Source organism: Manis javanica, chromosome 10 (assembly GCF_040802235.1).
Source record: "Manis javanica isolate MJ-LG chromosome 10, MJ_LKY, whole genome shotgun sequence".
Lineage (NCBI taxonomy): Eukaryota > Metazoa > Chordata > Mammalia > Pholidota > Manidae > Manis > Manis javanica.
Genome location: NC_133165.1, coordinates 110,876 through 129,254, shown reverse-complemented (window position 1 = coordinate 129,254; position 18,379 = coordinate 110,876). Strand labels below are relative to the sequence as shown.

Below are 18,379 nucleotides of genomic sequence, written 5' to 3'. Positions count from 1 at the left end.
CTAAGCGTCCCAGCCCCAGGCTGCGCTCTCCTCACGACGGGCAGGGAGCGCACTTAAGGGGGCACCAGGCACACCCGGGAAATGTATTAATTTGAGCAGTATCCGTGAATGAATGTGTGATTGAGCCCCGGAAGGAGGGAAGGCCTTTTCCTAGTACAGGACAGAGAGAGGTGCACACAGGAGGCCCTTGCTCACATGAACTCAGGAATTCCTGCCTGGAATCCCTCCTGATTCCTTTTAACCCCCTTTCTTTCCACAAATAATCTTGAGTGCCATCCAGTGCCAGTTGCAGGAGAAACAAATACCGAGGGGCAGGGTTCGCAGGCCTGGGGTGGGTGCTTCTGGCTCTGGCTCCTCTGTCAGGGTGAGGCTGCTGCAGCCCCCAGTCACAGACTCAGAAGGTGGGCTTCTCCTACTTGGGACCCCTGTGTGAATGTGTGAGTGGCTGTCTCTCCCCCTCTGGCCAGGCAATCATGGTTCACAGTGACACCCTATGGCCCAGTTGTGCCTGACCCAATACTTGCTAGGTAATTAGTGGTTGAATTGATAAATAAAAGAACTTGCTGATAAGACCTGAGCTTTCATCCTAGTTAGGGGCACAATCATCAAATTATCATCAAGGAGGGAGACGATGGGGCATTCAAGGGCATCATGGTTAGTGTGAGGATCGCTGTGGTCTTCCTGGAGGAAGAGACAGGAGGGTTAGTGGTTGTTAGGCAGAGTAGGGTGTAGGGGTGTCCCTGCTTGTAGGGGGCAGCTGGGGAGAAAGGCTTTGTGGCTGCAGAATGAGGGTGGGGAGATATGGGGCTGATGAGGCTGGCCAGACCCTGCAGGATTGGGGAAGGGAGGGACTCCCGCTGAAGTAGCAGGAAGGGGCAGGAATTCCAGCTGGTGCGGTCCCCTTACTGGTGACAAGTGGTGGTCCCTGGGCTAGTTGGTGGGAGGGGATACGATGAGGTAGAACATTGGAACTCGATGGAAAGAAAAGAGAGTGAGAAGGCATTGATATGTACCCTCCTGCAAGACTGGAGGAAGGCTGTGCTTTGGGGAGTGGGTTGGTGAGTAGCCTTCATTCCATCCCTCTGCCCCTCATCCCTCTCATAAGACCCTCACTCAGGACCTGCCCTGTATGTCCCAGAGGAAAGGATGGTCAAACTGGTTCTGACAGAGGAGAAGGCAGCTCCAGTGATCCTCAGCGGTGCTCCCGCCCGGCCGCACACCCCACCCTGTGTGCTCCTCTCCTCTCATCCCCGCTGGACCCTCACCCAGCTCATCCCATTTCCCTCCTACCCTCCACCCATTTTCTGATTCTGTCCACAGCCTCAGGCCCAACCCTGGCTCTGAAAGAAAAAGATAAGACACTGGGGACTTAGAGGCACCAAAGATGCACCCGCTAGGTCTGGGACGACTCTCCCCTGCCTCTTGTTCTATCCCTTCTGCCCCCCTCCTCCCCTCAAGTACTTTTTAAGCAAGACTTTGGGAACATATCTCAGCCAATGACTTACATTCTTAATATGGGAAGAGTTCCACCTGTATAAGGAAAAGACAAGTAACTTACTGGAACAGTTGACAGAAGATATTAATAGGAAACTAACAGAATTATAGGAATTGCCATGAATCTGTGAAATGAAACAGCTGAATAAACTGGCTTGGGGAGATGCAGAGGAGACGTGGTTCAGGGAGAAGAGCAGGCTGCAGAAATATATCTGCGGTGCGATGGTGTATTTGCCCACAAAAGTGTAGTTGCAGATCTAGCTCTGTGCCCGTCCGCATAGGATTGTAGCCGGTAGACTCACCTCAAGTGTGAACTTCTGCTGTTCTGCAGGGCGGGGAGATAGGACAGGGGCACTCCCCAACCCTGCTTTGAAAAAAAAGGATGTGCGTGTTTGTGTAAAAGTATGGGTGGATTTTAGTTTATTTCTTAACTGTTTTTCTACTTTAAATAAAAATGAGTTCTGCTGTGAGGCTGAGGAAGCCTGCATGGTGGAGATGGGAAGCACCTCCCTCCCTGGCTGTTTAGAGGCAAAATATCCAGAAGGAAAGTGGTGAGCCCCACTGGGGCTTGGCCACCCTTCTCAAATTTCCACCCGGCGCTGAAGGTTTCCCTGGGCCAGCCGGACTGGAGGCCCTGGTGGACGCCCGGGGGCAGATGTGGAGCCCGGTGGGCTTGCGAGATGCCTCCGTGGAGCCCTACATTTGAGCACCAGGGCCTGGGGAGACCCCGCAGGCCTCGAGCTAGAGAATGGAGGGGGTGAGCTGAGGGGGGCAGGGCACACGGCGAACTTCCAACTGCGGGACCAAGGGGCCAGTCACCCCACAAAAGTGCTTCCACCAGCGCACCCCGCACCAACTTCCCCAGCCCCGGCCCGCGGAGGGTTATGGGACCTAGGAAAGGTGCGTGGAGCTGCTACCCATTCCAACCCACCATCCCTCTGGTGAGGAGGTGGGGATCTCATACAAAATGTCCAGTACCCAGGAGCAGCCTATTTTTGTGGTTTTGCTTCGATTTAGATCGTATGTTTACCCGGGATCAGAAAGAGTTCAAAAGAGGGTTTAGATCTTAGGACTCCGCACCTCTCACCCCTAAGAGGAACCCTTGGAAGTCCCGCTGCTACAGGACAGGAGCAGGTACACCATCAGCCTTAACCCACACCCATCCACCATTCCTCCCTGCCAGGAGGTCCTCGTTCGGAGGCGAGGAAAACCATCCCGCTCGTGGCACGGTGGCGCGCAGAGGACCGAGGCACACACGAGACTGCAGCCGCTCAGACTTTATTCAAAGGTCAGGAAGTAAGGGCGCGCTGAGCGCAAGGGGGCCCGGGCAGGGGCAGGGGCTCCGCGGCTCCAGCTTAACGGTATTTGGAGGTCAGCACGGTGCTCACGGAGGTCAAGAACTTGTCCAGAGAGGCGTGGACGGCAGGGGTGAAGTCCTCGGGGTGGTGGCTGGCCAGAGTCACCAGCAGGCAGTGGGAGAGGAGCTGTGGAGAGACCGCGTATCAGGGGGCACCGGGCACAACCGCGGGCGATCCACCTCGGGACTCTCAGCCCTGCCAGGAGGGTCGCCCTCCATCCCAGCTCTGTCCCGGCCGAGCCCGCGAGCTGACCTTGAAGTTGACGGGGTCCACACGCAGCTTGAACGCGTGCAGGTCGCTCAGAGCCGACAGGGCGGTCGGCAGGTCGTTCAGGTGGGCCACGGCGTTGTTCAGCGCCTCGCCCACCTTCTTGCCGTGAGCCTTGACCTGGGCGGAGCCGTGGCTCAGGTCGAAGTGGGGGAAGTAGGTCTTGGTGGTGGGGAAGGACAGGAAGGTCCTGCGGGAGAGGGCGGCGGTGGGTCGGTTAGGTGGGGATGGTCCAGGACAAGGACGCCAGGGGCGGTGGGGAGAAAGGAGGGGCCTCACCTCTCCAGGGCCTCGGCGCCGTATTCGCCGGCATGGCTGCCAACCTTAGCCCAGGCGGCCTTGATGTTGCTCTTGTCTTCGTCAGACAGCACCATGGTGGGATCTTCCTGGGTCTGTGTTGGGACCAGAAGTGGGCGTTCGTGGAGGGCGCGGACTTTTATGCCCCGGGCGCGAGGGGCACGCCCGTCCGGGCCGTGCTGGTTGGCGGGCGCGGTGCCAGGAGCTAGTGGGGGCGGGGGGGTGTGCGCCCAAGGCTGCCGGCACTCTGCGCCCCGCGCTGGCAGCGGTTCAGCTCGCCCCGCACCCTTTCCTGCGGCTTCGGGGAGCCCACACAGGTTCTGGAGTCACCGAAACCCCTCGCGCGCCCGCGTTTGATTCCGGGCCTAGGGTAGCTTCGAGATGTCCATTTGCAGGTCGAGGAGGGGAACACAGTATTTTTCGAAGTAAAAAAAATCATGCTTTTTCACCAGACTTTACACGAGACCAAGAGTTGTAAATTTGCCGCGTAAACTCTGAGGGTTCAGGAGAAAACGTGAGGCGAAGTGCTCCAAGCCCACCTACCCCCGTGGTGGACAGGCGTCCCGAGCCGCGCGGGGTTCCTTGTCAGGGCGTGGCCAACAGCATCCCCTGCAGACCTGGGCGCGGGCCTGCCGGCTGGGCTCAGCGCTCCGCGCACAAACCCGGGACTGTTACCCCGGACCCGTCCTCGTCCAGTTTAGAGAGATCCTAGGGTCCTGGTCCCTGGCCCCTGTTCATTTTCTGGATGGAGAGCTAAGTTTCCAGCCCGGGGCCGCAGAGGGAAGAGGTCGAGCGAGGCGGTGCGGCGGGAGGCGCGCCTTGGCCAGGGCACACGCAGAGGCTGGGTGTTGGGTGGCCCTGGGCCTGTCAGACACCGACCTTGCATTATGATGCAATATCATAAATTGTTTAAAAGACCCAGCGAGGTTGGAGTTTCCTCGAGGGACACGTTAGGCTCAGACTGCTCAGGGCTACGCCCAGGATCTTACAGCTTGTTGGCGTGAACCGGTTGGAGCCAGGTTGCGGCCGTCAAGGAGTTCCTTCCCACCGCATTCCCCACCCCTGGAGAGTCTGGGGAAAGGGGTTGGCTTGGCTCAGGGCAAGGTTTGCTTCAGACAGAGGACCTGGGAGGGTTTCCGAAGCTGGAAAGGAACAGAGATGAGGGTCCGTGTAATCCCGGTCCCCAAACTCAGGCCAGGGTCTTGGTCCCTGGGACTCGGGTGCCCTCCTATGCCTTCCACAGAGGCGAAGATTCACGCTCGCAGCTCCCGGCGCCAGGTGGGGATGGAGAGGAAATGAACGAAGGAGTAGTGACCGCGGACGCGCTTTGCGAACCGCCTGGCAGCGCGCGGATGAAGCTGAAGACCCTCCCCCTACCCGAGCGCCCCTTGTACCCCACCACATTTCCCCGCCACAGAAGGACAACTGTTTTTTTTCAGACCTTTGAGTGTTCACGCCCTGCCCAGACCCGGGGCTGTCAGTTCGAGAGCCGTCCTCATTGAGAGTTTGGAGCGCTCCCAGAGTCCCGTCCCCGGCCCTTGTTCCCTTCTCTGCGTCCTAAGATTCTAGAAGACTCCCGGTGGGACCCGGAGCTTCTCTGCCCAGCCAGTGACTTCAGCCCTCACGCTCCCCAGAGATCACGCACACGCAGGGTTGCGCCGTTCGAGGGTTGTTTATTGACATGCACACGCCCAGGCTCGTTGGGGCGCGGGACTCAGCGGTGCTTCTCCGTCAGCACCACGGCCACGCCCGTCAGGAACTTGTCCCACGCAGCCTGCATCTCAACGGTGTACTCGCCCTGCAGGTGGGAGGCCAGCACAACCTGGAAACACTGGATCAGCAGCTGCAGGGGAGGGAGCTCGTGAGGGGTCTGCTCGTCAGTCCTTCCAGAACCCCTACCCTCGGCTGCGCGCAAATCCAGTTGCAGCCTGGGGTCGGCTCACCGGGAAGTTGGCGGGGTCCACGCGCAGTATGCGCGCGTGCAGGTCAGCGAGCGGGCTCAGAACCGCGCGCAGGTTGTCCATATGCTGCACGGCCACGCCCACCGCCGAGAGCAGGCGTTGCCCGTGGTTCAGCAGCTGCACCTCATCAGGGTAGGCGCCCAGGTGCTTGAAGTAGATCTTGGTGCTGGGGTAGACCGTGAAGAGCCTGCGAGAGCCGGTGGGAGTGGGGAAGGCGGCCGCGTGGGGTCTCTCCAGCGCCTGCACCGCCCCTACCCACGGAAGCCCCCTTTTGTCCTGCCCCCCGCGGATTCAGGCGCAACACCCCTGTCTCCGCCTCCCTGCGATCCTGGAGATCCCGCCCCAGCCCACCTGAGCAGCAGCTCCGCCCCGAAGGGCGCCTCGTGGCCGGCGATCAGGTCCCAGACCCGCAGTATTTGGTCGCGCTCTTGGGCGCTGAGCATGGTTCTGGGGTGCCGTGCTCTGGGGACCGCGCGCGCCGCCCCGGCCTCCTTATAACAGCCCCCACCTCCCAGGGCGCCCCGCCCGCCCTTATCTGCCCGAGAGCGGCGGGAACGCTGAGACCCTTGGCCCACACGGGGAAATGTCGCCAGCCCGGGTCCGCTACCGAAGCGGAGGTCACGGCCTCGGGGGTTCCGGGCCACTGGCGCTGACTCGCGCTGCTGTGCGCGGGTGCCTTGGCTGCAGACTGTAAGAGGAGCTGTAATTACTATCCTGCGGGCAAAGTTCCTGCTTCGCCAGGAGGGAGCCAATGGAGGGATTGGGAGAAAGAGCGCAGGACAGGGAGCCCCCTTTTCCTGGAGGCGCCAGGATGGGGAACTATGACATCAGGTTTTGTGGAAAAGTCCCCTGAGTCCCGTCACATGCCCAACACGTTCAGTGAAACGAAAATCCTTGGGCGATTTGGGAAGTTGGGGGAGCGCAAACGCGCATCGGAACAGAGGAAACGGCTTGGGGCTCCTCTGCTACCTCTGGGCTGCGACTGTGAGGTCCGCAAGCGCAAGGGTCTCGCCAAAGCACCCTTAGAGTGGCTTCCAGGCCGGAGGTGACATCGGGCTCGACCGCGTGTCAATGCGAAGCCCCCACTCCTTCCTCCCTTTCTCCCCTCCATGTCCCCCAAAACAGAGGACGCCGGACACAGCTCACTCCATTCTGATCCATTTATTGGGAAGTCCCTGAAGGAATTGTGGGAGGGTTCGGGAAAGAAGAAGGGTCTCAGCCTGTCCCCGGGGATCAGCGGTACTTCTCGGTCAGGACGCTGGACACGAGGGACAGGAACTTGTCCCAGGCGGCGTGGGCCTCGGCGGTGAAGTCGGCCGGGAAGTGCAAGGCCACGGTGACCAGCACACAGTGGGACAGCAGCTGGGGGAGGGCGGCAGTGCTCAGGTGGGCGGGGGCGCAGGGAGCGGAGACCCCGCCCCCGCCCCGCCCCCAGCCCGGGCCTGCGCACCTTGAAGTTGACCGGATCCACGCGCAGGATGTAGGCGTGCAGCTCGCTGAGCTTGGCCAGCGCGCCCGCCACATTGTCGATGTTCTTGACCGCGTCGCCCAAGGCGGCCACCACCTTGGAGCCGTGCGCGCGCAGGTGCGCCGAGCCCGCGTGCAGGTCGAAGTGCGGAAAGTAGGTCTTGGTCTGCGGGTAGCTGGCGAAGAGCCTGCGCAGCCGAGGTGTCAGAGCTCCGGAGGGGGCGGGTTCTCGTCCACCTCCTGGCGGTCCGCAAGCCCCTCTCCGCGCTCGAGGACTCGAATGCAACCTCGCCGCAGGCCCAGATCCTTCTTGTTGCCTCTTGACTCCCAGGGCGCGCCCCACAAGCTCCACCTCTTCGCCCAGAGGCCCTCCTCTCCTCTACCCCGCCCACCGCTCGGCCTTGCCCCCCACCCCAACCTTGCTAATCCAGGCCTATGCTTCCCGCTGGTCTTGTTTTTAACTCGGTCGGCCTAGCCTACACTCCAAAGCCCACAGCCGTGGCCTTCATCCCTTCACCTCTCTCCCAGCCCTCGGCCCCGCCTCCTGCTGCACCTTTTGCCGGAAATGATGCCCTCTCCAGCAGCAGCCCAAGGAAGGTCCCAGGGAACCTCTGGCCACCTTCCCCCCAGGGTCAGGGGCCCTGATATTAGTCCCTTGTAGCGATCTGACTGCCTCCTAAGCCACCTCAGGCCCTGAAGACACGTGTCCTTCCCCGTGGGTGTGAGAATGTTCACTTTCTCCTGCTTGGGCCTCCCCACCAGCCCAGGACAGGACCCTCAGATGTCTGCAATTTATCTTCCCGAACTCACCGACCTTCTCTTCAGAGAACCCCTCACCTCGCTGACCCCTCCTCATTGGCCCTTCCTTGATGACCCGTCCTCGCTGTCCCCTCCCTGCTGACTCATCCTCGCTGACCCCTCCTGGCTGACACCTGCTCATGGACCCCCTCCTGCTGCCCCTTCTTGCTGACCCCTCCTCACTGGCCCCTGGCCTTACTAACCCCACAACCCGTGTGGTACTCACCTCTCCAGGGCCTCGGTGCCGATGGCATCCGCCTGTGTGGAGATCTTGCCCCACATGGACACGATGATGGTCCTCTCAGCCCTGGTCAGGGACATGGCGGTTGCTGAGCTGTGGCTGAGAGTGCTCAGGACAGGAATCTGTGGTGCTCAGCACCCAGGATCCCCTTATATACACGGGGCCAAGGTGGGGGCCAGGCTCTGGCCATTGGTCCTGAGAAGGGAGAGGGTTGTGAGGGTGGGTCTCTTATCAGATCCAGTGACACTGGGCAGTCTGGGCAATAGGACTGGGGGTGGGGGGCGGTGAGGGGCTATCACTCAGGCCTCAGGTTCCAGTGAGATAGGGGCCCAGGCCTGGGCCAAAGGTCCATGTGTCAGCCCAGAGATTGGCTTCTGTGGTGATTTTCCCTGACCTCCCTGTCCTTGCAATAGAAGAATATCCTAGAACAACACCTCAGGCCCTCACAGAAGCACTTTGTTTCTTAAGCTTCTGCAATTCTACCTCATGAACTCCAGTTTACAGGGGAGAAAATTGAGGTCCGCAGAGGTGTCACAGGTGTCACAGGGTGAGTGATAGCCTTGGCTTCAGACCCTCTCCGACCGCTGCACAGCATCCCCTGGATGAGGTTCTGTCTGAGGTTGCCCCCCACCCCCATGCAGAGTCCCCAGCAGATGATGGGCGCTGTCTATGATGGGCGCTGTCTAAACTGGGCCCCCAGGCTTGGAGGAGGCGGGACCCCTCACAGAAGCCTGGGGCCACGGGCATGCAGTCTGCCTTGCCGCCTCTCACAGCCTCTGCAAGACCCCTCCTGCTCTAGGCACCTCTTTATCCTCTTAGCTCATTGCCTTCCCTTCACCCCATAAGACAGCTTTCTAATTAGTTTAAAATATTCTTTTAGGTTAGTATGTGTTCTTGCAAAGGGTGTGTTTTTATGCATGTATTTTTTAGTTAAATTATAGCTTGATTTAAAAAATTATAATAAACATTTCCTAAGTACATCTTTTTTGAAATATATGATTTTTTAATAAGAAAGGAAAAGACCAGGACATACCATATGGTAATATTTTTCAAATCGAAGAAAGGGCTACACAGAACCACATCCAACTGGTACCTACTGAGTATCCCTAACTGACAACGGCTATTCTGTTTCTTTGTTTCTGGGCTCCCACATTGAGCACTGTTGCTAAAACCCTTACTTGAGGTGGGATCTGAGCTGTGGACTGCCTGAGGCCCTGCCCTGCCTTTGTAGCCAAGCTGGGAGTTTGGGGCCTCCTGGCAGAGTGGGCCTGCAGACCCACCCCAGAGGCCAAGCCTGGGTCTGGTGAGGAAGCCGCAGAGCTTCCCTTGCTGCTCCTCCTGTCACCCCCACAGCCTCGACCCAGGCCACCTCAGAGAAACCCAAGGGTGCTCCTTCTGCCAAGAGGGAGAACGTCAGTCAACAGCTCCGCTCCTGGGCTGAGCCTATGCTCACAGCGGGTGCCCTGTGCTGAGGACTGGCGTGTATGGCGATGTGTTCAGTGGTGCAGTTTCTGTTTGCTGTTGAGGCTGAGCATTTCCTACATGATGACTGGCAACTGTTGTTCATTTTCTCTGGTCAAATGGACATGGCATATTTCTGCAATTTGTTTTTTGATGCACACACGGTCTCCACACGTTTAGGCTTTTCTTTGTACATCTTCATTAACATGTTTTATGCATGTATTTAATAATTAAAACTTTAAATTAAAAATTAAATTCATTAATTGTAAGGCAGTCTTGGCAAAAGTACAGGTTAAGAAACAAAATTTCCCTTTTCACCTCCAAAGATAACCCTTTAAGCGTTTAACCCCGAGAGCTTCCCCATTCCAAGGTTGAGGCCTGACTGGGTCCTCACGTCCAGCTCCAGAGGGGACTGGTTAGTGTCGTGTCCTCAAGGGCTTTCTAAAAAGCCACTCTTTCTGTTCATAAAAATAATGAATGCTTCTTTTAGGCCTTTTGAGGAAGTCCCAGACTCTGGAGAAGAGTGAAAATCACTCATATCTCACCAGTCATCACTAACATTTTCACATTATTTTCTTTGTGTAGCTGAATTACCTTGAAAATGCAGCTTCATACACTGATTCCTTTCCCATAGTGAAGCAGCTGACCCCTGAGGGTGAACTTGAACAGCATCCTGAGAAGTTAAACCTGAAATGTAGACATAGGTTCCGAAATCAGCCTTTGAGGGTCATGTGGATGCTGCCACTGTCGCTGTGAGAAAGAAGTTTAGCAGAAATGATTTCCATGTCTGGGCTTGACATGACCATGGGATCACATTCAGGCCCCAGGCTGAGGAAGGGAGGGGGCTGCAGGAGACCGCCAGCCCCTCCTCTTGGAAAGTCCTCCCAGGAGGGGGCCTCCAGCCAGAATGCAGAGTGGGGAGAGGACTGGAGGGGCTCACAGTGTGCCAGGTCTGGGAAGAGGTGGCCTGTGGGATGGGGGAAGCAGCAGGCAGAGGTCAAAGCACCAGAACAATCAGCCTGGACAGAGCTTGGCCATGGGCCCCCAGTGCTGAGCTCCCTCCTTCCAGAAAGGAGACCTTGAACCCACAGAGGTTTAGGCAGGGCAGGGGCTGCAGATGGGACCACCCCTTGGCCCAAGAGTGCACTGGTGAGAGGGCCCAGGGAGGACTTCGGGAGGGCCTGATGGCAGGAGATACGGGTCCTCCTTCACCCCTGGGGCAGGCCCACAGCACCTCTCCTGTGAGTCGGGCCCTGGTCCAAGGTCTCTCCTTCTCCAGCCTCAAGCCCGGCCCAGGCACACGTCCCACCCTTTGCCCCGGGGGTCTGCACAGCCAGGAGCGCCCCTCATCTCCTTTCCTTTCCTCTGGGTGGTCTTGTCTCCTGACTCCCCAGACCTGTTCTGCTGTAGTTTCTTTTGGCATGGGGGTTCCTGGCGTGGTCCCAGGTCTGTCCCCCTCCATCTCTGTGTGCCCTCCATCTGCACCCTGGGGACTCCTGCTGGCAGCATATCCAGGGAACTGTGTCTGGAACGGAGACCAGTCTTTCCCACAGAGGCTGTACCTCCCCTCTCTTATCCTTCCCCTGCCCTCTGCCTACAAGGGCAGCCCCATCCCTTCCTCCCAAGGTGCGGTCCAGAGACCACCTTCCTGTCTCATCCCTGAAACCTGCATGACCTCTCATACTCAGTGAAGGGAAGCCTCCTGCACACCTGCTTCTGCCCACCCAGCTCTGTTCCCGCCCTGTCCTCCTCCACCCACCTGGGACCTCTCTCCTGGAGGTCCTTCCCCAATGTCGGCACTCCCTCAAGTGTCACTATGTTAATAGGCTCATGTTGACCACCCCATTAAGAATTGTGACTGACCCTGACTCCCAGCCCTCCTATCCAATCTCCCACCTGCCCTACTTTTCTTTTTTCCACAGAAAAAAATGTTTTGTTTATTATCTTCTGGGGTGTTAGCTAGGGAAGCAGGGACAGTTTTGTTTACTGGCCTATTCCAAGCATCCCAGATGGCCCGGGCTTCCCAGAGCAGGCTCCCCAGAAGTAGGTGTTAAGAGAGAGGCCGTGGTCTTTGTGCCTCTCCCTTATGCTGTGTGCTGACCACCTTCTGAGCTGGTGACCTTGCTGCCCTGCCTGTCGAATACTGAACTCAGGGCCAAGAGCCCCAGAAACACCAGCCCAGCACCTGCCTGCTGGTAGACAAGGAGAGAGAGCACCTGTCCTCACAGAGTGGATAACACACTCGGGTCTTCAGATCCACCAGCGCCAATTTGGAGTATGATGGGCTGTGGGGCTTAGGAGAGAGACTCCTCAGGCCCAGGCATCTCCCCCATGCTGACACTAAAGGCCCAGCTACTGGCAGGCAGCTCAGGTACAGCCAAGCACGTGGGACCACATCCCACACCCTCTAGGTCAGAGTCCTCCCCGGAGAAAGGGGCCCAACCTGAGGGCACCTCCCCAGCGACAGAGTCTGCAGAACAGAGACCCCCCCAGGCCCTAAAGTCAGGTGAGCAGCAGGAGCAGCCTTGGGCAAGCTCACGGAAGCCCGCAGCAGCTGTATCCATTCCTCATGGATCACGTTTGACCACCTGTTCTGTGCCGAGCCAGCTCTGACAGCAGCAGATACAGTGGGGACACACGACAGAGACACCCACTCTCTGGAGCTGGCGTCCTGGTAAGGAAGGCATGTGATTCAGAACAAGTTGGTAAGGTAAGCACCCCAGGGAGAGGGAAGTAGCCCCTGATGCCTGGGTTGTCAATGCGAAGACTGCATTCTCCTGCGACCACGGCCCTGATGAAGAGAACTGTGTGGAGACACAAAGGAAAGCTGGACTGTGGAAACCGCAGCAATACTCAGCATGTGCCATCCCGGCCCACAGAGCCACTTCTGCGCCCGTCACAGCTCCAGCCTCCTTTGGCTCCTCTTGTCTCCTAGAGAAGAACTGTTGGGTACCTAGCGGCAGGAGCACTCCCACCTCTCAGCAGCATCCGAGCCAGAGCAGTGCCTTGCTTCCTTGGGCCCAAATTACCCAACAGTTCCAGGTGGCCTCTGGTGGGATGGCGATGACGCTGGAGAGGAAGATGCCGGGAAGCATGGGGGCAGTGCGATGGCTGCAGCTGTGTATCAGTTGGTTAGAGAGGTCGCCAAGATGGGAGATTGCACACGTACTTGCAGGAGCTGGAGGAATAAGGCCTCAGATCTTTGCGGGAAGAGTGTGCAGCAAGTAGAAGGAATAAGCAAGTATGGAGGCCTGAGAGAGGCCCTGCCTCTGCTGCTCAGGAGCCAAGAAGGCAGCCAGAGGCGAGGGCAGGATGGGTGAGGGTCCCCTGGGTGGACTGCAGTCAGATCTTATTGTTGAGAAATAGTATAATGATCCCCTCTACCCCCACCCCCAATCTGGATTCAATACTGTTAACTTTTGTGACATTTGCCTAGCTGATGAAATGGGGGTATATCTGAGCGGGCTTCAAGTTTCTTCTGAACAATATGGGAGTGTGTGCTGAGCATTATGAAGCTGTGTCCACATGCACGTCAGCAGGTGTCTCCTGGAATGAAGAGATTTTACATATACAACCCGAGTCCATTGTCAGTCTAAGGGATCTTACTACATTCTTTTGCATCACATTTACCCATTCATTCCCCAAATTTGTTCAATTCGTTCAAACTGGGACCTAACCCAGGTTCACACACAGCATTAGTTGTCTTCATTCTTCTATTCCAGAAGTTCTTCACTCCACACCCACCTTCTCCCCATACCAGTGGCTTTTTGAGCAGTGCAGGCCAGCTGTCTTGTACAGCATTCCATATTTTGGATTGGTCTGATGGTCTCCTTGAAGTGTTATTTAGCTGGTTCCTTTATCCATGTCTCGCCTATGCACTAGAAGTCCTATCCAAAGGCTTGATTAGAATCAGGTTAAAACTTGTTGGCAATGAAAAAGCAACCCACCAAATGGGAGTATTTGTAGGCCATGTAAATGATAAAGAACTTGTATCCTGAATATGCAAATAGTTCTTACAACTCAAAACAAAAAGACAAACAACCCAACAAAAAAAAAACCTGAAAAAGCACTTGAATATACTTTTCTCCAAAAAAGATATCCACACAGCACACAAAAAGATGTTCAATTTCATTACCCATTAGGGAAATGCAGTACCACTTTCAACCCAGCTGGGTAGATATAATAATAATAATAGTTATTATTATTATTATTAATTAATATATAAAAGCAAATAACAAGAGTTGGCCAGAATGTGGAGAAATTGGAACCCTAGTACCCCACTGCTAGTAATGTAAACTAGTACAGCCACCATGGGAAACAGTCTGGCGATCTCTCATCAAGTTAGAATCATTACCATAACACCCAGCAATTCTACCCCTAGGTACATATACCCAAGGTAAGTGAAACATACATTCGCACAAAAACTTGTACAATAATGTTCATAGCATTGTGATCCACACAGCCAAAAGGTGGAAACAACCTAAATGCCCATCAGTGGATGAAAGGATAAAATTTGGTATATCCATACACTGGAATATTATGCAGCCATAAAAAGGAAGTGCTGGCACATGCTTCAACATACATCAACCTTGAAAACATTCTAAGTGAAAGAAAACAAACACAAAAGTCTATATATTATATGATTCCATTTATATGCAGCACCCAAAGTGGGCAAAACCACAGAGACAGAAAGCAGAGTGCTTGCTGGGGGCAGGGCACCGAGTTTCCGTCTGAGATGATGTAAAGTTCTGAAACTAGATAGAAATGATAGTTGCACGGCACTGGAAATGTATTAGGTGCCACTGAGTTCACTTTAAAATAGTTAAAATGGTAAATTTTGTGTTCTGCTTATTTTATCACAAGAAGAAAACGACTTGCTGGCTGGCACCACAAGTGATGCTGAGAACTCACACCCACCGTGTGGCATCGGATTGCTCACTGTCGGTGCTGCCAAGTGTGACCTCTTGGTTAGGGAGGGAACTCCAGGCATCTCCACAGTAAAGGTATCTAGCCCCCTCCTGCCGTTAGCTAGTAATTTGGGAATAATTTGGCTTCATGGAAATAATCCTATTCCCAAAAAACTTCATACTATGGTTTTAGCAATCATTGATCATCTTGCTTGAATCCTTTTTAGGGATTACAGAATTGTGATTTTTTTAATTGTTTAATTCCTTCTATGCTGCTTAGCTGGCATTCTTCTGTAAAGAGGGCTTCCTCATTAGTTGAGGATGAATGAGAATTCTTTTAGAAGGTAGGATTTAGGTTTACTTAATTTCCTTTACCATTTTTTAATAATAAGCTGTTGATGGCAGCAAATACTTACTAGCGTCAACTAAGCTTCTCTCTCTCTTTGAGTAATGCTTTAGAATCACATTAATGTATTCAAATAAATAAATCAAATTAATTTATCCAATGTTTTCAACAATTAGAGTTGTTAATTTGTGATGCTCAAATTGTCTCTGAGGTGGCCAGGGGGAGCCTCTTATGCAGGCACTTTTTTGTCATAAACCCATCATTCTGGTAGTAATTTCTTGCCATCTGGGGCAGTAACATATTCCAGGTTACCTTTGCTTTCTCTGTCCTGGCCCTGAAATCAACCATTTCTCCAGGGAAGTCTGGAGTTCCTTTCAGTGAAGGAATGTATTTAGAAATCAGGATCTGGTGCCAGGGGACCTTGTTGCTGTTGGGTGTCATTTCTTCTTGGACCTTAGGAGTGGACAGAACTATGAAATATATTTTTTAAACATGAGTTTATAATGATATTTCAAATTCAGACTTGATGTAGCTCTTAAGAAAACATTTTTAATAAAAAATTTCATTGTTTTTACATTTTCAACTATTTTCACTTACACGGAAAATATTGGCTGCTAATGACATAGTATTTATACTTAATTGCTTTTATCCTAAAAAACAGATGGCATAATTTCAAAATTATAATACTAACTACTGGTGCCAACTGGATAGTGCAAGTTGATATGAGCTGGCTCAACTGGGATATTGGTAACATAGGATGGAATTGAGCAAATAAGTAAGTATTTTGAGTATAGTGAGGGCCAGGTTTCTCACCATGGCAGGAGGGAGGCACAGACGTAGTCAGAGAAGAGGGGAGTGAGCCAGTGTGCTCTTGGACTGTGACTGGAGATACTGGTGCGAGGCTATGGCTCCTGCTATACTTAGACATTGCATAGATGTAGATATATGTGTGTGCATGTATTTAGTCATGCACACATGTGTACATAAACGCGCCTCCTAGATCTGTTCACTGAGAGGGACTGGAAGCAGTGACACTGGTAACGATGAGCACACTCAGCTCCCTGGTCTTGTTTTCCAAATAGTTTCCACTGGGAAGAAATAGAACTATGTGAAGAAATAGCTGATCTTAGACTGGTGCAGGGAAGCACAAGATGAGCCCAGAACTTCTGACTGCAGAAGGTAAGAATGTATTCAACGAAGGGTGGGGACATGTCAAAGCGCGGGGGTGCCTGCTGTCCAAATCTGGGAAACTTTGGGGGTCAAAATAAATAATGATTGGCAATAGACTGCAACTCCCTGAATAAAATGGGGGTTAATATGACATAAGCAAAATAATCGAGAAGGAAACGTTTTAATAAATATAAAAGGAGTGATGAAGAATTGTCATCAGGCAGCCATCATAGTAACAACAGCTGTAGGCAAACCATTAATGGATGCTAAAATCAGTGGGTGAGATTATATAAAGGGCAAGATATTTGTATAGTCTCAAAGTATTGCCCTGTTAAAAAAAACTTATAATTTGTCAATGGAAAGGCATAAAATTCTTATTAATTTTGCAGAGGAGACATCATTTCAAGTAGCTGATCAAGGTGAATGTCATGAGTAAAGGGACAGATGAATATCATGTGCCCTGTGGCAGGCATCAAGGTGGACACAGCCTCACCTCTGCCGTGTTCCTGCCAAAAATACACGACCCAGATCTCATCACGAGGGAACATCAAACAAACCCAAACAGAGGGATGCTGTGCAACTGGAATGTGGTCTTCAAAATTCTTAAGACGATGCAAGAAATGACTGAAGAGCCAGAATGAAGGAAACTAAATGCAGTTTGATCCTGGGCCAGTAAGGGGCTTTACTGAGAGGGACAGCACGTGGACGAGATCTGTGCATCAATGGGCTGGATCAGAGTTAATCTCCTGATTTCGGTGATTGTTCTCTGGCTGTGCAGGTGCTTGTTCCTGTTGGTTACAGAAAAGTATTTTAGGGGTATGAGGTATTAAAGGGGAATCATGTCTACACCCTACACTCAAAAGGCTCAGAAAGAAAGAGCAAGTGAAGGCACATGTGGTGGAATGCTAACCGTTTGGGAATCCTGATGAATATATGGGAGTATTTTATCATACCACTTTTTTTTATTTTACAGGTTCATTGAGATATAATTCACATGACCTACAGTTTACCCACTTAAAGTGTACAAGTCAATGTTTTTTAGTATATTCACAGAATTGTGCAACCTTCACAATTGATTTTAGAATATTTACACCACCCCAAACAAACAAACCCATACCCATAGCAGTCACCTCTGTTTCTCCATCTTTGTCTTATTCTTGCAGTGTTTTTAGGTAGTTTCTAAATGCTTAAAAACAAAAGCTATGAAATTACAGTATCTACATTATTATGACCAGTAAACCGCTGAGTGAATGTTGGGATATTTTTGCAGTTTCTTTGTCCAGCCAAGGTATTGTGTTCAGAAGTCACTGGAACAATTCTTTCTGAGGATTATATGACTACATTCTTACACAGGTTTATGTGAGCTGGTTTTCAATTTTGATGTCTTCATTTTCTGTTATTTTTATTTTTTATTTAAGATATTTACATGATTCAAATGTCAAAACTATGTAGAGAGTTAGGCTTGGAAGAGTTTCCCTCCATCCCGCCTCACCATCCCACCTACTCTGCCATTTGTAACCATTTCCAGTTTATCTTACCACCATTTCTTTTTGCAAAAAAAAGCACACACACAAGCACATGGACACTCACAGAGCTATGAACACAGAAGTACACAAATACAATTTATACGTTTATATTTCCCTCCTGTCTTACAGAAAAGCTACCAAGATATATATATACACACGCACACATACCATTCATCATTCTATTCTCCTTTTTATCTCATAAGTCCTGGCCATCACTTCATGCCACTGTGAACAAGTCATCCCCAACCTTCTTACAGCTCACGTTGCTCTGCCATGAGTGCTGGCAGTTTACCTGGCCCACCTGATAACGGGCCCGGGTTCCCCTCGGGCACATGTCCCTCTTCCTCTGGCCACGCAGGGCAGCTGCCAGCAGAGTGCCGTCCAAGTCTTGGATCTTCGCGCACCAGGTAGGTGATCAGTGGATCTCAGTGAGGTTTTATTTTTAGTGTAATGTTAACCTGCCTTTCTCTTAGTATGAGGAGGGTTGAGATTCTTCTTTTTGTATTTCTGTGAACTGTGATCTGACTGGGTGTCATGCCTGTATCTCCCACTACACCGTCTGTTCCATGGGGCCAGAGGCTTTGCTTATTTAACTGGTGTGTTGGTAGCCTAGGAAAATGCTTGTGCATCTTTGTGCCAATACATGTTTGTTTAGTGGAAAAATAATTGAGTGAAGGAAGCAAAGAATCAGCGCATTCATTACTCCTTCCTTGCTACAATGGAGCACAACTCAGGACATAGCGCAAATCCCGGAGAAGAGGAAACAGTACCACTGGGAGCCCCTGCTGGGGGCGGGGGTGCTTCCCCCAGGAGAAAGGGCTGAGCGGCGCCCTTTCCGCCTGCCCGTCGGTCCCAGGTGGCCCGCGTGCCTCGGTAGCTGACCTCTGCGCCCGAGAGCCCCTGGGGTCAGCGCGAAGGATTCCCGCAGCGCTGCGTGGGCCCCGCCGCCCCCCACGCGGTGCCCCGGGCAGCCCCAGTGACCACAGACGCAGGTGGGCGTGAATTCGTTTATTGGAGCGTCACGGGGGAGGTGGGGAATGGGAGATGCACCAGCGCAGAGGAGGGGTCGCAGCCTGTCCCCGGGGG

General features: G+C 53.2%; 3 protein-coding genes across 3 annotated transcripts; all 3 read right to left on the bottom strand.

Annotated features, from left to right (window-relative positions):
- Positions 1 to 2,756: 2,756 nt before the first annotated feature.
- LOC118968998 (hemoglobin subunit alpha) lies at positions 2,757 to 3,554 on the bottom strand. Its single transcript, XM_037001808.2, has 3 exons — positions 3,399 to 3,554; positions 3,105 to 3,309; positions 2,757 to 2,978 (listed from the first exon to the last, which is right to left on the bottom strand). The coding sequence occupies exons 1-3, from the start codon at positions 3,491 to 3,493 to the stop codon at positions 2,850 to 2,852; spliced, it is 429 nt and encodes a 142-aa protein (XP_036857703.2). The 5' UTR covers positions 3,494 to 3,554; the 3' UTR covers positions 2,757 to 2,849.
- A 1,519-nt stretch (positions 3,555 to 5,073) lies between these two features.
- On the bottom strand, positions 5,074 to 5,831 carry HBM (hemoglobin subunit mu). The gene is made up of 3 exons (XM_017681232.3): positions 5,729 to 5,831; positions 5,360 to 5,564; positions 5,074 to 5,259 (listed from the first exon to the last, which is right to left on the bottom strand). Exons 1-3 carry the CDS (start codon positions 5,818 to 5,820, stop codon positions 5,131 to 5,133), a joined length of 426 nt encoding a protein of 141 aa, XP_017536721.1. The 5' UTR covers positions 5,821 to 5,831; the 3' UTR covers positions 5,074 to 5,130.
- A 692-nt stretch (positions 5,832 to 6,523) lies between these two features.
- On the bottom strand, positions 6,524 to 7,963 carry LOC108410253 (hemoglobin subunit zeta). The gene is made up of 3 exons (XM_073214145.1): positions 7,869 to 7,963; positions 6,828 to 7,221; positions 6,524 to 6,739 (listed from the first exon to the last, which is right to left on the bottom strand). The coding sequence occupies exons 1-3, from the start codon at positions 7,961 to 7,963 to the stop codon at positions 6,611 to 6,613; spliced, it is 618 nt and encodes a 205-aa protein (XP_073070246.1). The 3' UTR covers positions 6,524 to 6,610.
- Positions 7,964 to 18,379: the final 10,416 nt, after the last annotated feature.

What these genes read in the sequence shown, in the direction of transcription:
- HBM (XM_017681232.3), bottom strand. Translation starts at nt 5,820, where the DNA reads ATGCTCAGCGCCCAAGAGCGCGACCAAATACTGCGGGTCTGGGACCTG. An exon ending in GGGGCGGAGCTGCTGCTCAG is followed by an intron (nt 5,565 to 5,728) that starts GTGGGCTGGGGC and finishes CGGCTCTCGCAG; the next exon opens with GCTCTTCACGGTCTACCCCA. An exon ending in TGGACCCCGCCAACTTCCCG is followed by an intron (nt 5,260 to 5,359) that starts GTGAGCCGACCC and finishes CCTCCCCTGCAG; the next exon opens with CTGCTGATCCAGTGTTTCCA.
- LOC118968998 (XM_037001808.2), bottom strand. Translation starts at nt 3,493, where the DNA reads ATGGTGCTGTCTGACGAAGACAAGAGCAACATCAAGGCCGCCTGGGCT. An exon ending in GGCGCCGAGGCCCTGGAGAG is followed by an intron (nt 3,310 to 3,398) that starts GTGAGGCCCCTC and finishes CCTCTCCCGCAG; the next exon opens with GACCTTCCTGTCCTTCCCCA. An exon ending in TGGACCCCGTCAACTTCAAG is followed by an intron (nt 2,979 to 3,104) that starts GTCAGCTCGCGG and finishes GTCTCTCCACAG; the next exon opens with CTCCTCTCCCACTGCCTGCT.
- LOC108410253 (XM_073214145.1), bottom strand. Translation starts at nt 7,963, where the DNA reads ATGTCCCTGACCAGGGCTGAGAGGACCATCATCGTGTCCATGTGGGGC. An exon ending in GGCACCGAGGCCCTGGAGAG is followed by an intron (nt 7,222 to 7,868) that starts GTGAGTACCACA and finishes GGCGGGGTAGAG; the next exon opens with GAGAGGAGGGCCTCTGGGCG. An exon ending in TGGATCCGGTCAACTTCAAG is followed by an intron (nt 6,740 to 6,827) that starts GTGCGCAGGCCC and finishes GCCCTCCCCCAG; the next exon opens with CTGCTGTCCCACTGTGTGCT.